The 27797-nt window shown below is 42.5% G+C and overlaps 1 protein-coding gene across 5 annotated transcripts; it reads right to left on the bottom strand.

Moving 5' to 3' along the window:
- Nucleotides 1–224: 224 nt before the first annotated feature.
- Nucleotides 225–27697, bottom strand: LOC124114699. 5 transcript variants are annotated; one of them, XM_048382311.1, is made up of 11 exons: nt 26394–26491; nt 17081–17133; nt 13120–13173; nt 12159–12267; nt 11439–11550; nt 10887–11034; nt 9785–9941; nt 6533–6793; nt 5180–5355; nt 2952–3450; nt 225–2863 (listed from the first exon to the last, which is right to left on the bottom strand). In XM_048382311.1, the coding sequence occupies exons 1-11, from the start codon at nt 26449–26451 to the stop codon at nt 2838–2840; spliced, it is 1653 nt and encodes a 550-aa protein (XP_048238268.1). In that variant the 5' UTR covers nt 26452–26491; the 3' UTR covers nt 225–2837. The 5 variants fall into 5 exon arrangements, with proteins under 5 accessions (XP_048238268.1, XP_048238269.1, XP_048238270.1 ...); XM_048382312.1 differs by lacking the exon at nt 26394–26491 and adding an exon at nt 27574–27697 and having other exon boundaries at nt 225–3450; XM_048382313.1 differs by having other exon boundaries at nt 225–3450; nt 26398–26534.
- Nucleotides 27698–27797: the final 100 nt, after the last annotated feature.

Here is a 27797-nt window from a genome sequence, read left to right as displayed (position 1 = left end):
GAACAAAGCACGATTCAGTCCCGCTGCATTTCAAAACAAAACAAATCAAAGATCACGTTTGATCATTATTCTCGGAGAAGCACTTGAGTATCCTTTAAAAGGGAGGTAACTCATGATGCCAGGACGCACGATCACAGGTAACAAAATGGATAGAGTACAAATAACAGTATCATTTGATCATCACTTTTCCCATTGTAAACATCATCGGCATATACTTCTATACACATACAAAAACATGTTTATCACAGCCGGTGTGTAACGTTGTTAGCATACAATAACATGTTTATTACAGCCGGTGTGTAATGTTGTTAGCATACAATAACACGTTTATTACAGCCGGTGTGTAATGTTGTTAGCATACAATAACACGTTTATCACAGCCGGTGTGTAATGTTGTTAGCATACAATAACACGTTTATCACAGCCGGTGTGTAATGTTGTTAGCATACAATAACACGTTTATCACAGCCGGTGTGTAACGTTGTTAGCATACAATAACACGTTTATCACAGCCGGTGTGTAATGTTGTTAGCATACAATAACACGTTTATCACAGCCGGTGTGTAACGTTGTTAGCATACAATAACACGTTTATTACAGCCGGTGTGTAACGTTGTTAGCATACAATAACACGTTTATTACAGCCGGTGTGTAATGTTGTTAGCATACAATAACACGTTTATTACAGCCGGTGTGTAACGTTGTTAGCATACAATAACACGTTTATTACAGCCGGTGTGTAACGTTGTTAGCATACAATAACACGTTTATTACAGCCGGTGTGTAATGTTGTTAGCATACAATAACACGTTTATTACAGCCATGTGTAACGTTGTTAGCATACAATAACACGTTTATTACAGCCGGTGTGTAACGTTGTTAGCATACAATAACACGTTTATTACAGCCGGTGTGTAACGTTGTTAGCATACAATAACACGTTTATTACAGCCGGTGTGTAATGTTGTTAGCATACAATAACATGTTTATCACAGCCGGTGTGTAATGTTGTTAGCATACAATAACACGTTTATCACAGCCGGTGTGTAATGTTGTTAGCATACAATAACATGTTTATTACAGCCGGTGTGTAACGTTGTTACCATACAATAACACGTTTATTACAGCCGGTGTGTAATGTTGTTAGCATACAATAACACGTTTACTACAGCCGGTGTGTAACGTTGTTAGCATACAATAACACGTTTATCACAGCCGGTGTGTAACGTTGTTAGCATACAATAACACGTTTATTACAGCCGGTGTGTAATGTTGTTAGCATACAATAACACGTTTATTACAGCCGGTGTGTAACGTTGTTAGCATACAATAACACGTTTATTACAGCCGGTGTGTAACGTTGTTAGCATACAATAACACGTTTATTACAGCCGGTGTGTAACGTTGTTAGCATACAATAACACGTTTATTACAGCCGGTGTGTAATGTTGTTAGCATACAATAACACGTTTATTACAGCCGGTGTGTAACGTTGTTACCATACAATAACACGTTTATTACAGCCGGTGTGTAACGTTGTTACCATACAATAACACGTTTATTACAGCCGGTGTGTAACGTTGTTAGCATACAATAACACGTTTATTACAGCCGGTGTGTAACGTTGTTACCATACAATAACACGTTTATTACAGCCGGTGTGTAACGTTGTTAGCATACAATAACACGTTTATTACAGCCGGTGTGTAATGTTGTTAGCATACAATAACACGTTTATTACAGCCGGTGTGTAACGTTGTTACCATACAATAACACGTTTATTACAGCCGGTGTGTAACGTTGTTACCATACAATAACACGTTTATTACAGCCGGTGTGTAATGATGTTAGCATACAATAACACGTTTATTACAGCCGGTGTGTAATGTTGTTACCATACAATAACACGTTTATTACAGCCGGTGTGTAACGTTGTTACCATACAATAACACGTTTATTACAGCCGGTGTGTAACGTTGTTACCATACAATAACACGTTTATTACAGCCGGTGTGTAACGTTGTTACCATACAATAACACGTTTATTACAGCCGGTGTGTAACGTTGTTACCATACAATAACACGTTTATTACAGCCGGTGTGTAACGTTGTTACCATACAATAACACGTTTATTACAGTCGGTGTGTAATGTTGTTACCATACAATAACACGTTTATTACAGCCGGTGTGTAACGTTGTTACCATACAATAACACGTTTATTACAGCCGGTGTGTAACGTTGTTACCATACAATAACACGTGTATTACAGCCGGTGTGTAACGTTGTTACCATACAATAACACGTTTATTACAGCCGGTGTGTAACGTTGTTACCATACAATAACACGTTTATTACAGCCGGTGTGTAACGTTGTTACCATACAATAACACGTTTATTACAGCCGGTGTGTAACGTTGTTACCATACAATAACACGTTTATTACAGCCGGTGTGTAACGTTGTTACCATACAATAACACGTTTATTACAGCCGGTGTGTAACGTTGTTAGCATACAATAACACGTTTATTACAGCCGGTGTGTAAAGTTGTTAGCATACAATAACACGTTTATTACAGCCGGTGTGTAACGTTGTTAGCATACAATAACACGTTTATTACAGCCGGTGTGTAACGTTGTTACCATACAATAACACGTTTATTACAGCCGGTGTGTAATGTTGTTACCATACAATAACACGTTTATTACAGCCGGTGTGTAACGTTGTTAGCATACAATAACACGTTTATTACAGCCGGTGTGTAAACTTGTTAGCATACAATAACACGTTTATTACAGCCGGTGTGTAACGTTGTTAGCATACAATAACACGTTTATTACAGCCGGTGTGTAACGTTGTTACCATACAATAACACGTTTATTACAGCCGGTGTGTAACGTTGTTAGCATACAATAACACGTTTATTACAGCCGGTGTGTAACGTTGTTACCAACACCATTGTGATCACCGCCTGGCGTCTTGTTACTCTCGTTCTTGTCTCTCGTCACTTGAACGCTGGGCAGTGTCTGGTTGATGCTCACACACACCAAGCACACGCCGGTGACGAACACAAACACTAGCATAATCATCATAATAATCAGCCCCTGCTGGACGTCATACATCTGAATACTGACACTTATCCCAACGAAGATGACAAACATGACGAAAGAGAACACAAGACCGACGGCCTTCTTCAAGGTCGACGGGTTCTTCTTCACGTCTCTCAGTTTCGTCTCCAACTTAAAAAGCCCCCAAAACAGCAGCCAGGCGTATATGAAACCTAGATAATACACGGCGGGGATGCGGACAACCTCCTGGAGTCTGACGAACGTGCGACCTTGAGCGTCCGGGATCCAGCTGTACATGTACAGGATAACGCCGATGTAGATGGCAAGGGGGATAACTCGAAATGCAGCATGGATCTTCCGCCAGAACGGCAACGAAAATATCTGAAATAGAGACGGTAATTGAAGACCATTATTTATGAGTACAGTCCTGTTCATATTTAACTTCCCTTCGAACACGATTTGGTCAGGCTAGGAGCTTGTGACCCCGTCGGGATATAGTACTGTCGGGTATATGGCCCAGATGCACAAATAAAATTAGTGGCTATGATTAACATTATATTAAGCAGTCCTGGGCCCACTTGCACAAACCGATCTTAGCGCTAAGATGATCGTGACTCACATACCTTAACATAGGCTTACGATAGTCGTAGCGCTGAGATCGCTTTGTGCAAGCAAATGGCACCAAAGCGAATGGACAACCCTTTTATATTAATCTGACCGATCCAGACAGGATTGCGGTCGAGGAGATATTAGTTGTAAAGTGTCGTGCATATCTGTTTTCATTTACAGGGCTTTGAGGGGGACACGGGTGGCCCAGTCCTCTAAGGCGCCGCGATTCGCTGTGCTGAGTTGCGTCCCTTGGGCACGCCAGAAACCTATAATTGCGGGTTCGAATCCCGGTTCGCCCCAATTATGTTTCTAGGTTTGTCAGCACCATACCCGTGCTCGTGGGTTTCACTGAAGTGGTAAACGTCTGAGGCCTGCATCACTTCGAGCTTTCCTCCCACATTAAGCTGACACGCCGCAATATGACTGGAATACTGTTAAAAGCGGTGTTAAACCCAACTCACTCACTCACTCACTCACTACAGGGCTTTGATACGACGTACACATTTCTGTTTGAGATGAACCCTTCCTTGACCGTTAGGCCCCAAAACAGGAAACATGATCTTGTTAAGATAACTGTTTGCTGCAAACTTCGTGAATATAACAGTTCGCAATTTATTATTTCAGATCAACGAATCGTAAGTTCGGAGTAATGTCCCTCAGTAAATACACACATGTAGGTTTTTTCAACAAGCAGAGCCCCCAACGCGGGCTTTCCACAATAAGCGTTTTATACATATTCCCAGTGCTGCCTTGACTAAGAAAACGTACAACTATGGATAACAGCTTCTGGTTTATTGCATTCAAGCTGGGGTGAGTGAGTGAGTGAGTATGGTTATACGCCGCTTTAAGCAATATTCAGCAATATCACGGCGGGGGACACCAGAAATGGGCGTCACACATTGTACCCATATCGGGAATCGAACCCGGGTCCTCGGCCTGACGAGCGAACGCTTTAACCACTAGGCTACCCGATCGCCCCTCAAGCTGGAGTGACAACAACCAAGCGATGAGAGGTGCATATCTATGACATGTTGCAACAGATCAACATTGACAACAACGGGTAACAGATAACAAGTATCACACAAATGAAGCACGTGGGTGAAGAAGCCAGATGTACAATCAGGATAAGGATTAGAAGGATAAAAAAGTTGTGACAAGCTGATTGGATATTAATTAAAACAGTCTATTGCTTGATTAGATCTTCATTGGTAGACGAGATGTAATACCCTACAGGGGTAATCCAATTCTCTGTATGCTACTTGTTATCTTTTAACCGTTGTTGTCAATGTTAATCGGCTGCTTATCACAACGTATCATGCATATACTAGTATACATCTAAACACTTGGTTGTTGTCACTCCACGACGGTGGGAGAGTCTACATAGAATCGTCGCTTTTTGCAAGAAACATAACGTTGTACCTTTTCTTACTTACTCACAACTTCTAGAATGCCAATCAAACAGTTATATGAAACGGACGCTTGTTATGCTATTCACACGCACCTGTGACACGACAATGAGAAAGGAAAATCCAAAACAGAACATTGGCCAAAGCTTGGTGCCAAGGAGATCCGGCCCTCCAGTCTGTAGGGCGACCACGGTGCCGTGGAGTGTGACCCAGGTCTCCAAAAGCAGCCGCCAGTATTTGTTAAGATGGAAGTTGGTATAAATCAAACTGCCTGGAAGACAAAACACGGGGATATGTGATCAAAAACATCTTTCCATTGCATACCCACACAGGGGCGGTCGGGTAGCCGAGTGGTTAAAGCGTTCGCTCGTCACGCCGAAGACCCGGGTTCCATTCCCGACATGGGTACAATGTGTGAAGCCCATTTCTGGTGTCCCCGTCGGGATATTGCTGGAATATTGCTAAAAGCGGCGTAAAACCATACTCACTCACTCGCATACCCACACATGAAAACATAAAACATATCCTCTGAAACTACCGGATAGACATACGCATGAGTGAGGATGGTTTTACGCCGCTTTTGCAATATTCCAGTAACATCACGTCGGGGACAGAAAACATGGATTCACACATTCTACACATGTAGGGAATCGAACCCTGCATTCGAACATGCGAACATGCGAACATGCGAACATGCGAACACGTTATCCACTAGGCTACCCCTTCGCCTCACATAAGTATGATATTCAGTGGCACCCCGTTAATGTACGTGTGGACGGTATAATTCGCTGTCAAATACGTGGCCGCCTCCGTGGTCTAGTGGATAGAGCGTCTGCCCGGAGAGCGGAAAGTCGGGGGTTCGATCCCTGACCGCGTCATACTAAAGAACGTTAAAAGATGGTATTTATTGTAACCCTGAATGGCGCTCTGCATGAAGGGGGTAAACCAAGGACTGGTTGGCATGGAGTCAATACACTGTGTCTGAGTGGGGTATTCATGTTAAATTGCGGCATGGTATCTCAGTGGGTTAGAACTATAAATTGGGCTTTAGTCCGGACTAGCACAAGTAGCCACACGCGTGCACACACCCATACGCACGCACGCACACGCACACACAGACACACGCGCGCACACACACAGACACACGCACACACACAGACACGCACACACACAGACACACGCACACACACAGAAACGTGCATGCACGTCGCTATATAAGTGCAATAATCTTGAACGCGACGTTAAATCCAATTTCACCTCACCTCAGAAATATATATTTTATATACATTCGAAACAGCAATCGTCTAGAAAGAGGTTTTCTGGACCAAAACGGTTTCCGTACTAAAAGAGAGCTCAAATGTGTCCATGAGGACGGATACATCATAACAGCATGTATGGCTAACTGTTGCCGGCATCGATGACCAACACACGAACACATAGATATCTACCTTGCAGCATTATTATCCAAGTGTGGAAGAACCCTAAGGCATGCCCCCATGTGTTTTCCATCGGGTGGTACCAAAACGTATAGATGGCGCCCCAAGCAAAGGCGTAACCATGGTAACGTCTGATGAAGGTGAAGGCCGCCTGATCCAGTCTGAGTTTCTTGCTGAACTTGTCCTGCTGAAGGTCAGTGGGCCAGAGGAAGACGATGCCCCGGTCTCGATATTCGATCAACATGATGAACACCAGAATCATGACGACGGAGCCTGGAGTGAACAACTAGAATCAGTCATGGTCGTATTGGTGAGCAATGTACATCAGTCATGGTCGTATTGGTGAGCAATGTACATCAGTCATGGTCGTGTCGATGGGCAATGTACATCAGTCATGGTCGTGTCGATGGGCAATGTACATCAGTCATGGTCGTATTGGTGGGTAATGTACATCAGTCATGGTCGTATTGGTGAGCAATGAACATCAGTCATGGTCGTGTCGATGGGCAATGTACATCAGTCATGGTCGTATTGGTGAGCAATGGACATCAGTCATGGTCGTGTCGATGAGCAATGTACATCATTCATGGTCGTGTCGATGAGCAATGTACATCAGTCATGGTCGTATTGGTGGGCAATGTACATCAGTCATGGTCGTGTCGATGAGCAATGTACATCAGTCATGGTCGTGTCGATGGGCAATGTACATCAGTCATGGTCGTATTGGTGGGTAATGTACATCAGTCATGGTCGTATTGGTGAGCAATGGACATCAGTCATGGTCGTGTCAATGGGCAATGTACATCAGTCATGGTCGTATTGGTGAGCAATGTACATCAGTCATGGTCGTATTGGTGAGCAATGTACACCAGTCATGGTCGTATTGGTGACCATGTACATCAGTCATGGTCGTATTCTTGGGTAATGTACATCAGTCATGGTCGTATTGGTGGGTAATGTACATCAGTCATGGTCGTATTGGTGAGCAATGGACATCAGTCATGGTCGTGTCAATGGGCAATGTACATCAGTCATGGTCGTATTGGTGAGCAATGTACATCAGTCATGGTCGTATTGGTGAGCAATGTACACCAGTCATGGTCGTATTGGTGACCATGTACATCAGTCATGGTCGTATTCTTGGGTAATGTACATCAGTCATGGTCGTGTCGATGGGTAATGTACATCAGTCATGGTCGTATTGATGAGCAATGTACATCAGTCATGGTCGTGTCGATGGGCAATGTACATCAGTCATGGTCGTATTGGTGGGTAATGTACATCAGTCATGGTCGTATTGGTGAGCAATGTACATCAGTCATGGTCGTATTGATGGACAATGAACATCAGTCATGGTCGTTTTGATTGGCAATGTACATCAGTCATGGTCGTGTTGATGGGCAATGTACATCAGTCATGGTCGTGTCGATGGGCAATGTACACCAGTCATGGTCGTATTGATGAGCAATGTACATCAGTCATGGTCGTGTCGATGGGCAATGGACATCAGTCCTGGTCGCATTGATGGACAATGTACATCAGTCATGGTCGTGTCGATGGACAATGGACATCAGTCATGGTCGTATTGATGGACAATGGACATCAGTCATGGTCGTGTCGATGGACAATGGACATCAGTCATGGTCGTGTCGATGGGCAATGTACATCAGTCATGGTCGTATTGATGGGCAATGTACATCAGTCATGGTCGTATTGATGGGCGATGTACATCAGTCATGGTAGTGTCGATGGACAATGTACATCAGTCATGGTCGTATTGATGGGCAATGTACATCAGTCATGGTCGTGTCGATGGGCAGTGTACATCAGTCATGGTCGTGTCGATGGGCAATGTACATCAGTCATGGTCGTGTCGATGGGCAATGTACATCAGTCATGGTCGTATTGATGAGGAATGTATCAGTCATGGTCGTGTCGATAGGCAATGTACATCAGTCATGGTCGTGTCGATGGACAATGTACATCAGTCATGGTCGTGTCGATGGGCAATGTACATCAGTCATGGTCGTGTTGATGGGCAATGTACATCAGTCATGGTCGTATTGGTGAGCATTGTACATCAGTCATGGTCGTGTCGATGGGCAATGTACATCAGTCATGGTCGAATTGGTTGGCAATGTACATGAGTCATGGTCGTATTGATTGGCAATGTACATCAGTCATGGTCGAATTGGTTGGCAATGTACATTAGTCATGGTCGTGTCGATGGGCAATGTACATCAGTAATGGTCGTGTCGATGGGCAATGAACATCAGTCATGGTCGTATCGATGAGCAATGTACATCAGTCATGGTCGTATCGATGGACAATGAACATCAGTCATGGTCGTATTGATGAGCAATGTACATCAGTCATGTATCGTATTGATGAGCAATGTACATCAGTCATGGTCGTGTCGATGGACAATGGACATCAGTCATGGTCGTATCGATGGACAATGAACATCAGTCATGGTCGTATCGATGGCCAATGAACATCAGTCATGGTCGTATTGATGGACAATGAACATCAGTCATGGTCGTATTGATGAGCAATGAACATCAGTCATGGTCGTATTGATGAGCAATGTACATCAGTCATGGTCGTATTGATGGACAATGTACATCAGTGATGGTCGTTTAGAAGAGCAATGTACATCAGTCCTGGTTGTATTGATGGGCAATGTACATCAGTCATGGTCGTGTTGATGGGCAATGTACAGCAGTCATGGTCGTATTGATGAGATGTATCAGCCATGGTCGTACTGATGGGCAATGTATCAGTCATAAAAGTCCACTATGGTTCATTGTTTTACATTAGTGAGTGAGAGAGTTTATATGCCGCGTTAAGCAATTTTGCAGCAATATCACAGCAGGAGACACTAAGCCTTCACACGTTAGAGCCATAGTGGATCTTCGTTTTCACAATCGAACGACCCTTCATCACAAGAATATTGTGAAGACACAGCCCCTATCAATAAATTAGTTTGCAAAATGAGTGAGTTATGTTTAACGCATCATAAAATAGTTTTTTGAAATTTAAACGGCGTATCAGCTTAATGTGAACAGGTAATACTATGCTGAAAAACCAAGGATCATAGTTATAACGAATCTTGGATTCCCATGCTCTAGGAATCCAGACAGTTTCAGGACATATCCCTGCACCGCAAATTGCACGGCCTGAAGGGAAATCCTACAATATCCAATACACGCATAAAACGTTCGACCATGCCAGGGATCGAGCTAAACTGGCAAGATGGCTTACTTTGAGAGCTGGCAATAGACACATCGGAGGCAAGAGCGTCATACGTCGTGTGCGTCTGCGCAAGATGGAGAAGGTGGAAGAATACATGGAGACCGAAGGAAATATAGTTCCACTTGGTGAGTCGGGTGCTGTAACGTTGGGACTTCGTCACCTGTGCCTAGAATAGAAGATTCATTTGACAATGATAGAAGTACAACATATCTTATACAGCAGAACAATCGAGTTTAGTACCATGAATCTGATAATGGCTAAAAGTAGAATGCGCTGTGATCAGGCAATTTTGCAAACTTGAGGTGTTTTTACATGAAAGAATACCCAAAAAACTACACGGTTTCTTCACGCCATCACACGTGCCTAATGCGTGTGTAACTCCATATCAACTTCACCGAGACGTTTCCAACGGCTTCCGTCGTTTCGTTGCAATTAAAGATTGGGAACGTGATTCGATATAAACATTGTTAAGATTACCCCTTGAGGACGTTTGCCATGCCACCAGTGAACACCTGTTTAGTGAGATGAGGTGGGGTTTTCGTCGCGTTCTGGTCTATTGCACTTATATAGCTACCTGTATGCACAGGAGTATGTACGTGGCTGCTTGTACTTGCCCGGGCTAACGTCACTTTTATAGTGCACCCCACTCAGACACAATACACTGTCTCCGAGCCGAACAGTCCTTGTTTTAACCCCTTATGTCGTTCTCCAGGCAGGGTAACAACAAGTACCATCTTTTAACGTCTTTTTGTATGACGCGGCCGGGGATCGAACCACCGATCTTCTGTTCTCTAGGCAGACGCTCAATCAACTAGACCACGGAGGCGGGACTGATAACGTGAAGACTGGGTATGTAGGCGATCAACTAAGTGTGTTTCGAAATTTGATGTCGTCCCACTGTAGAGTAGATACCTCTTATTTTAATTTGCAACCGAGCGCTTTCACGATCGGTAGCCATTTTTAATGAATCGATATGTAGGCTATCGATGTATTCATACGCGCGTTTTTTGTATGAAAAGCTTAGTATATTTAAAAGGGGTTTCCGTCGAAAAAAGGAAACCTCTTTTTAACCAATCAGAATCAAGCTTTCTCCAGTGTCAAGGTAGAATACCTTGTGGTGTTGTGCGATGTACAGGACCGTCCAAGTCAAAACCTGGTGTCCGATGTAGCAGAGCCAGGCAAACAGTTGTGTGTAGGGGGTCACTCTGTCCGGGGGGAGCTTCCAGTAGTACCACCGGGAGTCAGGCTCAACGCCGTACCTGGGGGAGGGGTCAGACAGCTTATTTAAAACATAGAAGTAGTAGGGTGGGGATCACTCTCTCTCAAGGTCGTACCTTATGCATTTGTTGACTAATGGACCGGGTGGTCAGACTCGATGCTCATGATATCAATCACTGGATTGTATGGTCCAGATTCGATTATTTACAGACCGCCGTCAAATAGCTGGAATAGTGCTGAGTGCGTCGTTAAACAACAAACAACAAACAAACAGAATTTAAGGGCGAGGAATGAACAGCCATAGGTTATTTACGCTAAAGGTGTTAGACAATGCATGACAACTGCTGAAAGATTAAGAGTGACGTGTAGTAGTGGCAGCATGGCTTACATAACTTGAGCCACAGGTAGGCCTATGTGCTCACACGAACTTGTCATTTCTACTTACCTCCCTTTTACGCCAGGTTCCGGTACAAATGGTTCTGGGAGGAACCTCTCCCGTGAGGTGGCGCTGGTGTTGTGCGTGTGTCCTGATTGTGCATCCCAGTGTCTAGCGTGGCCTGAGTGAAAGATGAAGAATCAATGTGTATTTCTCGTGAGTATCAAATAGTGAGTGAGTGAGTGAGTACGGTTTTACGCCGCTTTTAGAAATATTCCAGCAATATCACGGCGGGGGACACCAGAAATTGGCTTCACACATAGTACACATGTCGGGAATCGTACCCGGGTCTTCGGCTTGATGAGCGAACGCTTTAACCACTAGGCTACCCGACCGCCCCGAGTATCAAATAATTTCACGCAGTTTATATGTATGTATAGTAATCCGAAAATAGGTGTTTACCAGTTTCTGGAGAGGCTTTTTGTTTACTTTTGGGGTCTTTGGATGGTTGGTTGTTTGTTTAACGCCGCACTCAGCAATATTCCAGCTATATGACGGCGGTCTGTAAATAATCGAGTCTGGACCAGACAATCCAGTGATTAATACCATGAGCATCGATCCACGCAATTGGGATCGATGATATGGGGGTCTTTGGTAGGGCAGCTGTAATTTACGCGGAAGTGACTTTGTAGCTCTTTATTTTCATCTGAGTCTCATCATAAACTCATACAGAACAAACTAAAAAAAAGATGGTGGTGACTCCGAGGAATCAGTTAGCTGTGCTGTTACCTATGCCGAAGATGATGCCGATGAGGATGACAATGAAGGCGATGCCGCCGGACCACAGAAAGATGTCTTCCCGTTCCCGCACCGCTTTACTCCTTGTCTTCACATCACTCTGGAAGAGGGACACACTTTACTCCACAGTAAAATACATTGCCATTGTTTCAAAGTGGCGTTACACCCCAATCTTCCAATCTTCCTAAAAACTAAACAGTACCAGACTGTCTGGTATGAGTGAGTGAGTTCATTTGGTTTAACGCCCCCTTAAACAGTATTTAGTCATGTCAAGCATGTCAGCCTGATGATAGGGGATGCCTGAAGAGATGCGGCTCTATGAACTAGTGAGTGAGTGAGTATTGTTTTACGCCAATTTTAGCAATATTCCAGCAATATCACGACGGGGGACACCAGAAATGAGCTTCACACATTGTACCCATGTCGGGAATCGAACCCGGGTCCTCGGCCTGACGAGCGAACGCTTTAACCACTCGGCTACCCGACCTCCCCTCGATGAACTAACAAAATACTATTTAATAGTGTTTCCCTTCGTGACAGGTAGCAGATTACCGTAACAAATTATTTTAGAATTATAAAAAATGTTGACGTGCATATTTCACAAGATGTTTCACATATTCTACAGATATTGCATTCTGTTGTAAACTATTCAGGTGAATCACGGCTTGTCTGTTTGCTGGGCCAGAGAAGCTCCAAAACGAGGCAAGCCGTTGACACCCTGGGCCTCGGTGAAACCCACTATAACGGGTAAAATGCTCACATACCAGGGATCATACACAGGCAGAATCTTGGATTCAAACCCATGAACACATAATCCTTGTGTAGGTAAGGGACACAACTCCGCGCAAGGAATCGCTGGAACCTTAGCCCACTAGACCACCCGTGCACCTTTAATGCATATGGCAAACCGGATGCCAGTGATAACCAAGATAAAGAATCAATGCATCCTTACCTCATCTTGTGTTTCATTAGGCTCCGCCTCCTTTCCATTGAAGGTTTGGTACGTCTAAAAAAACAAGTTAAAGCATATTCCATTATTATTAATTCCGTTTTTTACTAAAACAGGTTTCGTTTGTTTCAATTTGTTTTCGATTTTGAAGATCGTGAGACTAGCATGTCCTAAAATATATCGGTTTTAAAAAATATATATTGTACGTTATAAGGTAATAGTAGTCATGTGTGTTGATATGCGGGTCATATTTGTCATGCTAAGACAAACTAAAGCATAAATTCCAATATATACTAAAACAGCTTTCGTTTGTTTCAATTTGTTTTCGATTTTGAAGATCGTGAGACTAGTATGTCCTAAGAGATATCGGTTTAAAAAAATAATATTTTGTACGTTTTGATAAGGTAATAGTAGTCATGTGTGATGATATGCGAGTCATATTTGTCATGCTATGTGCTGAACCCCGTTATCTCGAATGTATCGATATCTCGAACTTATTCTCTGTCCCGACCGCCTCACTATTTAATTACATATAAATGCGCCCGCTTATTTCGAATTGAGGATACAAAATGGATAGCTCTATCTCGAACCTTGGGCTTGATGCCAACTTTGCCTTACTATAGAATTTTGTACCTTCATCTCAAGGGTTGGAATTTGCCACTTTTACATATTTAAGAAGCGCACAAACACATCTTACATAGCGTTGAGCAGTTCTCAATAATAATGTATATTTATAGGCCCAATATCCCAACATATCCTATGTGAATCAATTTATAAGAACTTACAGTCAGTTTGTAACAATGGCAAATACTTATTTAAATTCCTGAATACAAAATTGTCTTTTCAGTCTTGAATATGTGCACATGCTTGCTAGCAACGATAATAGTGTCATGTACATGTGTGATTATGGTTATTAAAATAAACTTATTTAGTATGTCCCGTGTGTGTACAGCCATATATCACGTGGCTGCGGAAAGGGTGCACCATTCATCTAAGGCTCCACAAATTACTGTGAAGAATTGTCTCCCTTGGTTGTGCCAGGATCCGCTGAAGTAAGTTTTTTGTTTGGTGCTGACAATGTGGTGGGGATGTCACCAAATAAAAAACGTCCACGAACTGCATAACCTGAGGCACATAGAGCTGGCACGCCGTGATGTGACCGATACGTTGTAGAATCTCTCTCCCCCCCCTCCCAAAACCCCCAACCCCACCCCCGCCACATAGTTGAAACATAGGTACTTTTTACTCGTGGGCTAAAATGCTATTTCTTACAATCCTTGCTGACTAATTGTGCACTGTTACATTATGAGAAAATTCATTTCGGTAATACGAAACGATTTCGCTCGAAAATAGATCGAGTACAAGCGTACTCTGGGTTTGACGTATATTATCTGTCCTTCAGCATTGTTCAATGCTGACGGGTGAAGTGTCCACATAATATTGGTTTGTCATGCGTCTCCCCGCCGCTCTGTAAACTCAATAACGGTACACTCAAAGCAGATTGAAAAGGAACGGAGGCTCAAGTATCAACGCCTGCGGAACTCTCTGTGGTTAAATGGACGTTTTCGACAATATATACATATAAAATGACGACGTCAATGTTTTTCCATATATGGACCATCATGGTTGGCTGAACGCGTAGTAGGTTATTCTGTTTACGTCGTCCCGGCCTGGAATATAATCTGTGTGTACGACGATTTGACAAATGAAGGGGATTGTGCATCTCTCTGGAAAGGGGGAATGCACAAATGTCTGCGAAAGGGGAATGCACAGCAATCTGGAAAAGGGGAATGCACAGATTTCTGGAAAGGGGGAATGTACAGCTTTCTGGAAAAGGGGAATGCACAGATTTCTGGAAAAGGGGAATGCACAGATTTCTGGAAAAGGGGAATGCACAGCTTTCTGGAAAAGGGGAATTTACAGATTTCTGTAAAAGGGGAATTTACAGATTTCTGTAAAAGGGGAATGCACAGATTTCTGGAAAAGGGGAATGCACAGATTTCTGGAAAAGGGGAATGTACAGCTTTCTGGAAAAGGGGAATGCACAGATTTCTCGAAAAGGGGAATGCACAGATTTCTGGAAAAGGGGAATGCACAGCTTTCTGGAAATGGGGAATTTACAGATTTCTGGAAAAAGGGGAATGCACAGCTTTCTGGAAAAGGGGAATGCACAGCTTTCTGGAAAAGGGGAATGCACAGATTTCTGGAAAAGGGAAATTCACAGCTTTCTTGAAAAGGGGAATGCACAGATTTCCGGAAAATGGGAATGTACAGCTTTCTTGAAAAGGGGAATGCACAGATTTCTGGAAAAGGGGAATGCACACCGTCGTGGAAAAGGGGGAATGCACAGATTCAATAATGCTAGCACATAATTCAGGAAACAATTTGGGTTTGTCAGCCAAACATTAGTCAATGAATGTTATAATTTTTGTTGAAATAATGTAATCAAATAACATGGTTATATGATAAAAGTCGCCATTGGTACTGAAGGAGCTGCGTATGTATATTCAGGTCGATCCTTTCGTTCTTCATCTGTAGCCAATGTACAAGGGGTGTATTTTAGTCACTACGTCATAGAACACTTTCACTTTGTTTAATATGTTCAAGTGAGCTAAATGAACTGAGTGACCACAGATCCCTAACACGAGGAGCAACATCGCCAGGAGGGTCCTGATGGGTGGGTCGCATAAGCAGTAAGCAGGAAAAAATTGGGTACTTTTACATTAAGCAGTAATTGTTTCTTCTTTTTTTAATAAAATCGTCGTGAAACATTCCTAAATCGGCCATGGAGGGACATGGGACTTATAATTCTGCTTTCGTTTTATCCTGACAATTCATATTTTTAATACCTGGTAAAATCGCAAATCGCTAAACATTCTAGACGGGTCCCCTGCGTCAGTTGCGCAGCCTGCTTTCTGTGGCGAAGCATTTGGGTCGTGAAGACAGACAGTTTTTGACCATTTTAATCATTTGACCATAAGCAGTAAATTATTTATTTACGTTAAGCAGTTGTTTTTTGGTATTTTACAATAAGCATAAAAAAAGATGAATTTTACGTGTACGATAGTGTTTTAAGTGTGTTTTACGTTAAGCATTAAAACCCATCAGGACCCTTAGTACGGGCACTGTGATCCTTTTGCTGCAGGGTTATAGTTACAATTCAACCTGTTAGGCCAAATATAGGCTGGGCGCCAATGTTCGTGGACAAATTATACCCACTGAGATGCTAGTGTGTGGACACTCACGTGTGTTTCCCATGCCACCACGATCATTCTTCTCGGGTAGGTACATTGAGTGAGCTGTGTATTTCACAGCTGTTATATCACAGTCTGTCCAGATTAGTATGGTATGGACGTCACGAAGGTCGTTGACCACTCGTTGCAACCGAAAACCGTTATGACCAGGGATCACAGTTGGGGAAAGTCTGGGATTTGACCACGACCTGCATACACACTGACCACTTTAGTTGCATCACTTCATACCACCATGTCTACCGTAACCCTCTAAATTATGCACACCTTTGAATGTTACACCTTGAAGTTGACATACATATCTCTGGCTCACATCAACAACAGGACATCGTAGCCGTAAGCAAACACATATATATATTTGCAATGACCCATGTATCATACGCTATTTCTTGTTTTCAATGTGTACAGCTACTTATTCACGTGTATTACGACTTCCTTGACCTTAATTCGCCCAAAAGTAAAAACGGATTTCACTGTGGAGTAGGATCCAGTACAGTTCTAACGGTTTATCACAATATCACAGCATATAGCAATGGTTGGTTGTACGACATCGTGATGTTCAGTATCGATACAAAGGATTAATGGAGTCACGGACTGACTCAGATGGTGTGATGGTGAACACATCATCAGATTCAGCAAGTAACCGCAAACTAGACCCGAGGCTATCGATGGAAACTATCGACCATCCTCATCAACCACAGTCTGTCACTTACCTTCGTGGCTGCCGATGTCATGCCGTTGTTTCTCCGTCTGACGTCTCTACGATCTGTAATTAGATGTTATCATGAAGCAAGGTGTTGGCCGTGAGGGGCACCTTGTCTGCACCTAGTCAGATGCTAAAGGCTCGTACACATTGGATTTGTATTATTTAAAAATGGCAAATGTCAAGAGGCTATTAACACGACTGGTGAGACTGCACGAATTATGGTTATAATAGATATATAAAGCTATTACATACACGTTGAATTGACAATAGAGGTTATGGATGAAAGGCTATGGATATAGAGAGCAAGATGTGAATGTAACACGTATTTCGATCACAACGTTTAGCAACACAATACTCTAAATGACATACGTCTTAAGGGGCGACTGGGTAAATGAGTGAATGAATATTGTTTAAAACCAAAGTCATCAATCTTCCAGCAATAATAAGACGTCCCTGTAAATACTAGAATCCGGACCAGGCAAACCAGTGGTTGACAGCATGAGTGACAATGGCCTACACTCAGCCAGGTCACACAGTGGAACCACCCGACTAGTCATTCTAGTCGGCTCTGGCGTCATGCATTAGGCGGTGGGGACCTGCCCCGGTGTCCCCCACAGACAGATTAAATATGGGGTGCTGGGGGCCTACAGTCTGTCCCGGAATAAACACAGGCAGACAAGTATAGGGTGCTGGAGACCTATCATCTGTCCCGGAATAAACACAGGCAGACAGGTATAGGGTGCTGGAGACCTATAATCTGTCCCGGAATAAACACAGGCAGACAGGTATAGGGTGCTGGTGGCCTATAATCTGTCCCGGAATAAACACAGGCAGACAGGTATAGGGTGCTGGAGACCTATAATCTGTCCCGGAATAAACACAGGCAGACAGGTATAGGGTGCTGGGGGCCTATAATCTGTCCCGGAATAAACACAGACAGACAGGTATAGGGTGCTGGGGGCCTATAATCTGTCCCGGAATAAACACAGGCAGACAGGTATAGGGTGCTGGGGACCTATAATCTGTCCCGGAATAAACACAGGCAGACAGGTATAGGGTGCTGGGGGCCTAAAATCTGTCCCGGAATAAACACAGACAGACAGGTATAGGGTGCTGGGGGCCAACAGTCTGTCCCGGAATAAACACAGACAGACAGGTATTGGGTGCTGGGAGCCAACAGTCTGTCCCGGAATAAACACAGGCAGACAGGTATAGGGTGCTGGGAGCCAACAGTCTGTCCCGGAATAAACACAGACAGACAGGTATTGGGTGCTGGAGACCTATAATCTGTCCCGGAATAAACACAGGCAGACAAGTATAGGGTGCTGGGGGCCAACAGTCTGTCCCGGAATAAACACAGACAGACAGGTAAAGGGTGCTGGGGGCCAACAGTCTGTCCCGGAATAAACACAGGCAGACAGGTATAGGGTGCTGGGGGCCAACAGTCTGTCCCGGAATAAACACAGGCAGACAGGTATAGGGTGCTGGAGACCTATAATCTGTCCCGGAATAAACACAGGCAGACAGGTATAGGGTGCTGGAGACCTATAATCTGTCCCGGAATCCACACAGGCAGACAGGTATAGGGTGCTGGAGACCTATAATCTGTCCCGGAATAAACACAGGCAGACAGGTATTGGGTGCTGGAGACCTATAATCTGTCCCGGAATAAACACAGGCAGACAGGTATAGGGTGCTGGGGACCTATAATCTGTCCCGGAATAAACACAGGCAGACAGGTATAGGGTGCTGGGGACCTATAATCTGTCCCGGAATAAACACAGGCAGACAGGTATAGGGTGCTGGGGGCCTAAAATCTGTCCCGGAATAAACACAGACAGACAGGTATAGGGTGCTGGGGGCCAACAGTCTGTCCCGGAATAAACACAGACAGACAGGTATTGGGTGCTGGAGACCTATAATCTGTCCCGGAATAAACACAGGCAGACAAGTATAGGGTGCTGGGGGCCAACAGTCTGTCCCGGAATAAACACAGACAGACAGGTAAAGGGTGCTGGGGGCCAACAGTCTGTCCCGGAATAAACACAGGCAGACAGGTATAGGGTGCTGGGGGCCAACAGTCTGTCCCGGAATAAACACAGGCAGACAGGTATAGGGTGCTAGGGGCCAACAGTCTGTCCCGGAATAAACACAGACAGACAGGTAAAGGGTGCTGGGGGCCAACAGTCTGTCCCGGAATAAACACAGACAGACAGGTATAGGGTGCTGGGGACCTATAATCTGTCCCGGAATAAACACAGGCAGACAGGTATAGGGTGCTGGAGACCTATAATCTGTCCCGGAATAAACACAGGCAGACAGGTATAGGGTGCTGGGGACCTATAATCTGTCCCGGAATAAACACAGGCAGACAGGTATAGGGTGCTGGGGACCTATAATCTGTCCCGGAATAAACACAGGCAGACAGGTATAGGGTGCTGGGGACCTATAATCTGTCCCGGAATAAACACAGGCAGACAGGTATTGGGTGCTGGAGACCTATAATCTGTCCCGGAATAAACACAGGCAGACAGGTATAGGGTGCTGGGGGCCTATAATCTGTCCCGGAATAAACACAGACAGACAGGTATAGGGTGCTGGGGGCCAACAGTCTGTCCCGGAATAAACACAGGCAGACAGGTATAGGGTGCTGGGGGCCAACAGTCTGTCCCGGAATAAACACAGACAGACAGGTATTGGGTGCTGGGGGCCTACAGTCTGTCCCGGAATAAACACAGACAGACAGGTATAGGGTGCTGGGGGCCAACAGTCTCTCCCGGAATAAACACAGGCAGACAGGTATAGGGTGCTGGGGACCTATAATCTGTCCCGGAATAAACACAGGCAGACAGGTATAGGGTGCTGGGGACCTATAATCTGTCCCGGAATGAACACAGGCAGACAGGTATAGGGTGCTGGGGACCTATAATCTGTCCCGGAATAAACACAGGCAGACAGGTATAGGGTGCTGGGGACCTAAAATCTGTCCCGGAATAAACACAGACAGACAGGTATAGGGTGCTGGGGACCTAAAATCTGTCCCGGAATAAACACAGGCAGACAGGTATAGGGTGCTGGGGACCTATAATCTGTCCCGGAATAAACACATACAGACAGGTATAGGGTGCGGGGGACCTATAATCTGTCCCGGAATAAACACAAGCAGACAGGTATAGGGTGCTGGGGACCTATAATCTGTCCCGGAATAAACACAGGCAGACAGGTATAGGGTGCTGGGGACCTATAATCTGTCCCGGAATAAACACAGGCAGACAGGTATAGGGTGCTGGGGACCTTTAATCTGTCCCGGAATAAACACAGGCAGACAGGTATAGGGTGCTGGGGACCTCTAATATGTCCCGGAATCAACACAGGCAGACAGGTATAGGGTGCTGGGGACCTATTGTGTCACAATAATCATCTATTCATGAACTAAATATGTAATTTATAAATAAATATCAGTGCACGCATTATGAACCACAACTTGTACTACTTTTGCACGCGGTATATAGCGGGGGCGTCATGTACTGTTATAAACGATTCAAGTGAGCTTGAGCGTGAGTAACCTGTGTTGAACTCTCCTGAGGGCGAAGTGCAGAAGAAAAACAAGGACCTGAAGGATGTCCCCGGCGATATATGATGACAGGAGGAAGGGGGTGGGGTGGGGTTGAGGGGCTCACGTGACTCCGGAAGGGTAATCCCATTTCAGAACGGTGAAGGTCGAGTGGAGTGTAGGCAGTGATTAATAATTATATCTCATCGGATATACGATTATATATCAGGTTGACTACGATTTTGAACATCATGTCACCTATACAATTAAGTACATCTAGGCGTTATATAACATCACGAATAGCATGTCGTCTGTACGATGAAGTATATCTAGGCAATATATAACATCATGAATATCATGTCGTCTGTACGATGAAGTATATCTAGGCCATATATAACATCATGAATATCATGCCGTCTGTACGATGAAGTATATCTAGGCGATATATAACATCATGAATATCATGTCGTCTGTACGATGAAGTATATCTTGGCGTTATATAACATCATTAATATCATGTCAGCTGTACGATGAAGTACATCTAGGCGTTACATAACATCATGAATATCATGTCAGTTGTACGGTGAAGTATATCTAGGCGTTATATAACATCATGAATATCATGTCAGCTGTACGCTGAAGTATATGTAGGCGTTATATAACATCATGAATATCATGTCAGCTGTACGATGAAGTATATCTAGGCGATATATAACATCATGAATATCATGTCTTCTGTACGATGAAGTATATGTAGGCGTTATATAACATCATGAATATCATGTCAGCTGTACGATGAAGTATATCTAGGCGTTATTTAACATCATGAATATCATGTCGTCTGTACGATGAAGTATATCTAGGCGTTATATAACATCATGAATATCATGTCAACTATACGATTAGGTATATCTAGGCGTTATATAACATGAATATCATGTTAGCTATACGATGAAGTATATCTAGGCGTTACATAACATCATGAATATCATGTCAACTGTACGATGAAGTATATCTTGGCGATATATAACATCATGAATAGCATGTCGTCTGTACAATGAAGCATATCTAGTCGTTATATAACATCATGAATATCATGTCAGCTGTACGATGAAGTATATCTATGCGTTATATAACATCATGAATATCATGTCGTCTGTACGATGAAGTATATCTAGGCATTACATAACATCATGAATATCATGTCGTCTGTACGATGAAGTATATCAAGGTGTTATATAACATCATGAATATCATGTCAACTGTACGATGAAGTATATCTATGCGTTATATAACATCATGAATATCATGTCAGATGGACGATGAAGTATATCTAGGCGTTACATAACATCATGAATATCATGTCGTCTGTACGATGAAGTATATCTAGGCATTACATAACATCATGAATATCATGTCGTCTGTACGATGAAGTATATCTATGCGTTATATAACATCATGAATATCATGTCAGCTGTATAATGAGGTATATCTAGGCGTTGTATAACATCATGAATATCATGTCAGCTGTATAATGAGGTATATCAAGGCGTTGTATAACATCATGAATATCATGTTGTCTGTACGATGAATTATATCTAGGCGTTATATAACATCATGAATATCATGTCGTCTGTACGATGAAGTATATCTAGGCATTACATAACATCATGAATATCATGTCGTCTGTACGATGAAGTATATAAAGGTGTCATATAACATCATGAATATCATGTCAACTGTACGATGAAGTATATCTATGCGTTATATAACATCATGAATATCATGTCAGATGGACGATGAAGTATATCTAGGCGTTATATAACATCATGAATATCATGTCGTCTGTACGATGAAGTATATCTAGGCATTACATAACATCATGAATATCATGTCGTCTGTACGATGAAGTATATCAAGGTGTTATATAACATCATGAATATCATGTCAACTGTACGATGAAGTATATCTATGCGTTATATAACATCATGAATATCATGTCGTCTGTACGATGAAGTATATGTAGGCGTTACATAACATCATGAATATCATGTCAGCTATACGATGAAGTATATCTAGGCATTACATAACATCATGAATATCATGTCGTCTGTACGATGAAGTATATCTATGCGTTATATAACATCATGAATATCATGTCAGATGGACGATGAAGTATATCTAGGCGTTGTATAACATCATGAATATCATGTCAGCTGTACGATGAGGTATATCTAAGCGTTGTATAACATCATGAATATCATGTCAGCTGTATAATGAGGTATATCAAGGCGTTGTATAACATCATGAATATCATGTCTGTACGATGAAGTATATCTAGGCGTCATATAACATCATGAATATCATGTCAACTGTACGATGAAGGATATCTAGGCGTCGTATAACATCATGAATATCATGTCAGCTGTACGATGAAGTATATCTAGGCGTTATATAACATCATGAATATCATGTCGTCTGTACGATGAAGTATATCTAGGCGTTACATAACATCATGAATATCATGTCAGTTGTACGGTGTAGTACATCTAGGCGTTATATAACATCATGAATATCATGTCAGCTGTACGCTGAAGTACATCTAGGCGTTACATAACATCATGAATATTATATCAATTAACGATTTAGTATATCTAGGCTAATATAACATCATGAATATCATGTCAGCTGTACGATGAAGTATATCTGGGCAATATAATATTATACATATCATTTGAGATCATGTTTACTAAATTAGATAATATATATAATAATGTATATCATATATAGTATCTCCCGTCGTTTATATGATATATGAATATCATTATAAGTATTATATATCATATATATATATATATATATATGAATCATACGGTGTTTAGGGTCACGTATTTATTCACGCCAATAACCAAACCTCTACTAAGTAGTTACTGTTTAAATAGGTCAGACACATTTACTCGTGAGTATGAAGACTTACTGTGGTTCATTCTGCTACAACCTGTGCAAGAACCCTTTCAAATACAAAACCAATCCCTGAAACAGCCGACACTGCGATCTATATCTGGAGGGCACAGATTATTGCTGTAGCGTACATAAACGTCCACATGCACAAGACGAATGTGTGATTTACATTCGTACTTATAACGGTATAAAAAATTAACAAACACCACGACACCGCACGTACCTCAGGTCAAATTCCAGCCTCGCTACCTCGGAGTGGCCAGTGTTTGCGTTGGTTTATTGGTGAGACGAAATCTAGGTCACTGAGCTGAGGTTCACAAGTGATAAGACGCACGTGCAACACCTGCCTTCGGATAGCCATAGAAATCACATGACTTTGAATTTGGAGATTTGTCTCTGTAATTCTATTTATCAAATACACATTAGTTCAAATAATAATCTTGAGGATGAGGATATATGTTAGTTCTGGTTGGTAACGAGACGACTCGTTATTAGCTAGTACACCGTGCTGTTCGTCAGAGATATTGATTGATCTTCAGCTTATGTGAGGCAACCGTTGTTTATATCAACGGGGTCCGCCTTGTGGGAATATTTCATATGCTGGCTTTGGCGAACCTAATTATATCCCCTCTGGTTGATAACATAATAATAGAAACATGGACACATATGTTCAATAGGTTATGTAAGATAAAATCTGTATCGGATGTCGCTTCGAGCAAAGAATATGTTGATAGTAAGGAAATGCCTCAGAAACGATTTCTAACTATAAATAGCTGAGTATTCTAAAATCAATATTCGACTGAACCAACTATCTGGACAAAACGTATTTAATGTTTCGAGTTACACAACTGTTGTATCTTTAAATATAACCCCTGAATAATTTTATAGAACTCATAATGTGAGTAGGCCATCAAAATGTTTTTTGTTTTTTTTGTTTTTTGTTGTTTAACGCCGCACGCAGCAATATTCCAGCTATATGACGGCGGTCTGTAAATAATCAAGTCTGGACCAGCCAATTCAGTGATTGACATCATGAGCATCGATCCACGCACTTGGGATGCGATGACATGTATCAACAAGGTCAGCTTCTTACGAGAAGCATGGGTTTTTGAAGACCTATTCTACCCCGGATCTTCAAGGGTCCCATCAAAATGTAAGAATCAATTATATTTTCACATTTATGTTCCACATGAGGGCATTTCCAATATTCAAAAATATCATTTCATGGGTAGGTTCTCGGCAGGATAAAGCCAAAGGATAAAAACGGTATCCGATGGCGTATAAAGATGCAAATATGGAATGAAAGGTCAGGTCGGTACTACTTTCAGTGTTTACAAACAAACATGGCGTCGCCCTTGTCAATCGGCACTCAAGCCAGGATGAACCATAGGATATCTGTCGATACTACTGGGATAATTGTTATCGTTATCAATACAATAGTCTAAGATAAACAATAGTCTACGTCTAACGTGGGTATAGCTGAGACATTTTACAAGTTTTGGCAACTTTGAACATATAAGTTACGAAACAATTTAGCGAGATTACTAGTCTTGCGGGATCAGATTCCATATTTGTGGAATTATTTTTCAAACTATTATTATTTAAGCCAGTGACCCACTAAGTGTACTTGTAGCTATAACCGATACGTCGCATTCATTGTAACAAGAAGGTGTATATCCATAGAACTATCTCCCTTGCTCAAAAGTGTGTGGTTAATTAATATGGTATAGTGAGAACAAATACATGTTCGCATGTTCTGTATGAAAGACGGATCACCACATCCCATGCACTTATACTTTTTTGTTTGTTTGTTTATTCAACGTTTTTCTCCCGAAACAGTATATTTACCATTCCAAAACACACGTGAAAACCTCCATACAGCACGACGGCCCGTAAATGCTTGTGCCTGGACCAGTCAAATTAGTGGTTGATTTTATGAGCAACGTCAAACGCAGTCGGGGTACGATGACAGGCAAATCACCAAGTCACCGAGCCTGGTACTGTAACTGTTCTTAGTTGAGGTATGAGAGAAGTAGAATGTATGTGTTATATCCCAAGCTAGGTGCATGTCGCGGGACAGAAGGTGTCGAAATTAGTGATGTCTTCTTCAAAACATATTTTACATACCATTAATTTGTCGAATTTCAAATTTTACCATTTTTTTCATATTTTTATATAATTTTTTAATTTGAAGTTTACACGATATACGGCTTTTCCATTGGACGAGAGGTCGGTCACATGACCGCGAAATTGACGTTCATAAGTGTATGAACGACACAATTTGACGTTCATACGTTTTTCACGAGACCGTGTTCTTGAAATGACGTAAACACTGACGGACTTCTTCCACATTCCAGGGGAAACCCCTGGGAATTCCCTAGCACGAAAACATACATAAGCGTTCTTTCTGATCATTTAGAACCTTTATTCTTGGTCTCATCGTTTCAGTATACATTGAGAAATGTCAGAGAGCGCGACTGCATGATTGTTCACGAATATCCTCGCTACGGCCTATCCTAATGAACAAACGAAGAAATGCACATCTAAACTATCGTAGTGTATCGACTCGCAAGCTCGGGCGTTCATACAGTTTGGCCCTCACTCTATGAAGGTTCATACTCCAATGAACTCACACAAAGTGAAGGTCAATTCTTAAATTTGTAAGCACCATATCCGTGCTCGTGGGTTTCACCAAAGTGTTAAACGTCCAAGACTTACATCATTTCGGGCTTTCCCTCACATTAGGCTTCCAGACTTAAATAACCGAAATACTGTTAAAAGCGGTGATAAAAGCAAAAAGGCTCACTCACACACCCAGCAGGGATGCCGCAATTAAAACACTGCTGTATGAGACCCATGAACATCCAGGGTAGAATAGGTCTTCAGCAACCCATGCTTGCCGTAAAGGGCGACTATGCTTGTCGTAAGAGGCGACTAACGGGATCGGGTGATCAGGCACGCTGACTTGGTTGATGCATGTCATTGATCCCAAGTGTATGGATCGATGCTCATGATGTCAATCGATGGATTGTTGGGTCAAGACTCGATTATTTACAGACCGCCGTCATATAGCTGGAATACAAACAAACAAACAAACTGCTGTATGACTATCAGTGAGTGAGTGAGTGAGTATGAGTTTATGCCGCTTTTAGCAAGCAGTATTCCAGCAATATCACAGCGGGGGACACTAGAAATTGGCTTCAGACATTGTAACCATGTTGGGAATCGAACCCAGGGTTCGGCGTGACGAGCGAGCGCTTTAACCACTAAGCTACCCCCGCCCCTTATCACAGACTGTCCTTTGACTTGGCACAAAAGTAACTAGGTTAGCCGTAAAGTGTCTGCAGGTAAAAGGCCCAGGTATGGTGCACTGTGTTGTATAACAGTTCAGTTTGTAGGACGTTATGAAACATCAATGTTGCATGGCAGTGTTGACGGATTTACTTTCCTTCATGTCCCGACATTTTACAGTATGAAATAATAATGTAATTTGACATTCATCCCTTAACATAAACTGAGAAATCTTTGAGGAATTATTATTTATATTATTATTTATTATTTAAGTGACTCACTTGCTTGATAACGGTGTAGTATCTTCACGGAAACGTTACAACATCTCATGCACTTATATGCTTCTTTTTTATCTGAGTCCGTGAACTGAATACGCTAACTGGGTTCAAGTCCAAGCGTGCAGAATGAAATTAATAAACTATAAAAGCACTGCACCATATGATTGACCTCAGTCAAGTTTCTCGGTTGCGTTGTCATTTTTTACGATTTTTCTTCACTTTTTTTCTTAAAATCTAATATATATTCTTATATAAAATAACCTATTCGAAACACGGAACTATATGACTGTCCCCCGTGAATGAATGATGCAATTTATAAGGCCACGGGCTTACACCGTTCAATCACTGAGGAATGAGGAATAATAGATTTTTATCTATATTAACAGCAATAGTTAAAAATGGCAGATTTATACATACATCTCATCGACGTTGAACGCAGCGGGAGGACCACTTCGTCAGCCTCAAGTAATGCGCCTATACGTCGTCGTCTACGGGGTCAGTGCCGGCCTCGTTTTGTCGTCATGGGTAGCCTGAGGAATAACCAGACTGTTGACATATATTACACTTGCTCAGCCCCTCATAAAACACGGGGTAGACGGCCGACAAACCTGTATATTACCAGTCATGTTATAACATCTGCT

Source organism: Haliotis rufescens, unplaced genomic scaffold, assembly GCF_023055435.1.
Source record: "Haliotis rufescens isolate VD_foot unplaced genomic scaffold, xgHalRufe1.0.p SCAF_4, whole genome shotgun sequence".
In the NCBI taxonomy this organism is placed as follows: Eukaryota; Metazoa; Mollusca; class Gastropoda; order Lepetellida; family Haliotidae; genus Haliotis; species Haliotis rufescens.
Note: the sequence above shows the minus strand (reverse complement) of the source record. Positions and strands in the feature narration are given on the sequence as shown.

Bases quoted from the DNA above. Each gene is read 5' to 3' on its own strand.
- LOC124114699 (XM_048382311.1), bottom strand. From the start codon at position 26,451: ATGTTCATGGGTCTCATACAGCAGTGTTTTAATTGCGGCATCCCTGCT. The intron at 11,551-12,158 runs GTAACAGCACAG...TCTTTCACTCAG, and splicing joins CGGCATCATCTTCGGCATAG to GCCACGCTAGACACTGGGAT. The intron at 11,035-11,438 runs GTAAGTAGAAAT...CCCCTCCCCCAG, and splicing joins GAACCTGGCGTAAAAGGGAG to GTACGGCGTTGAGCCTGACT.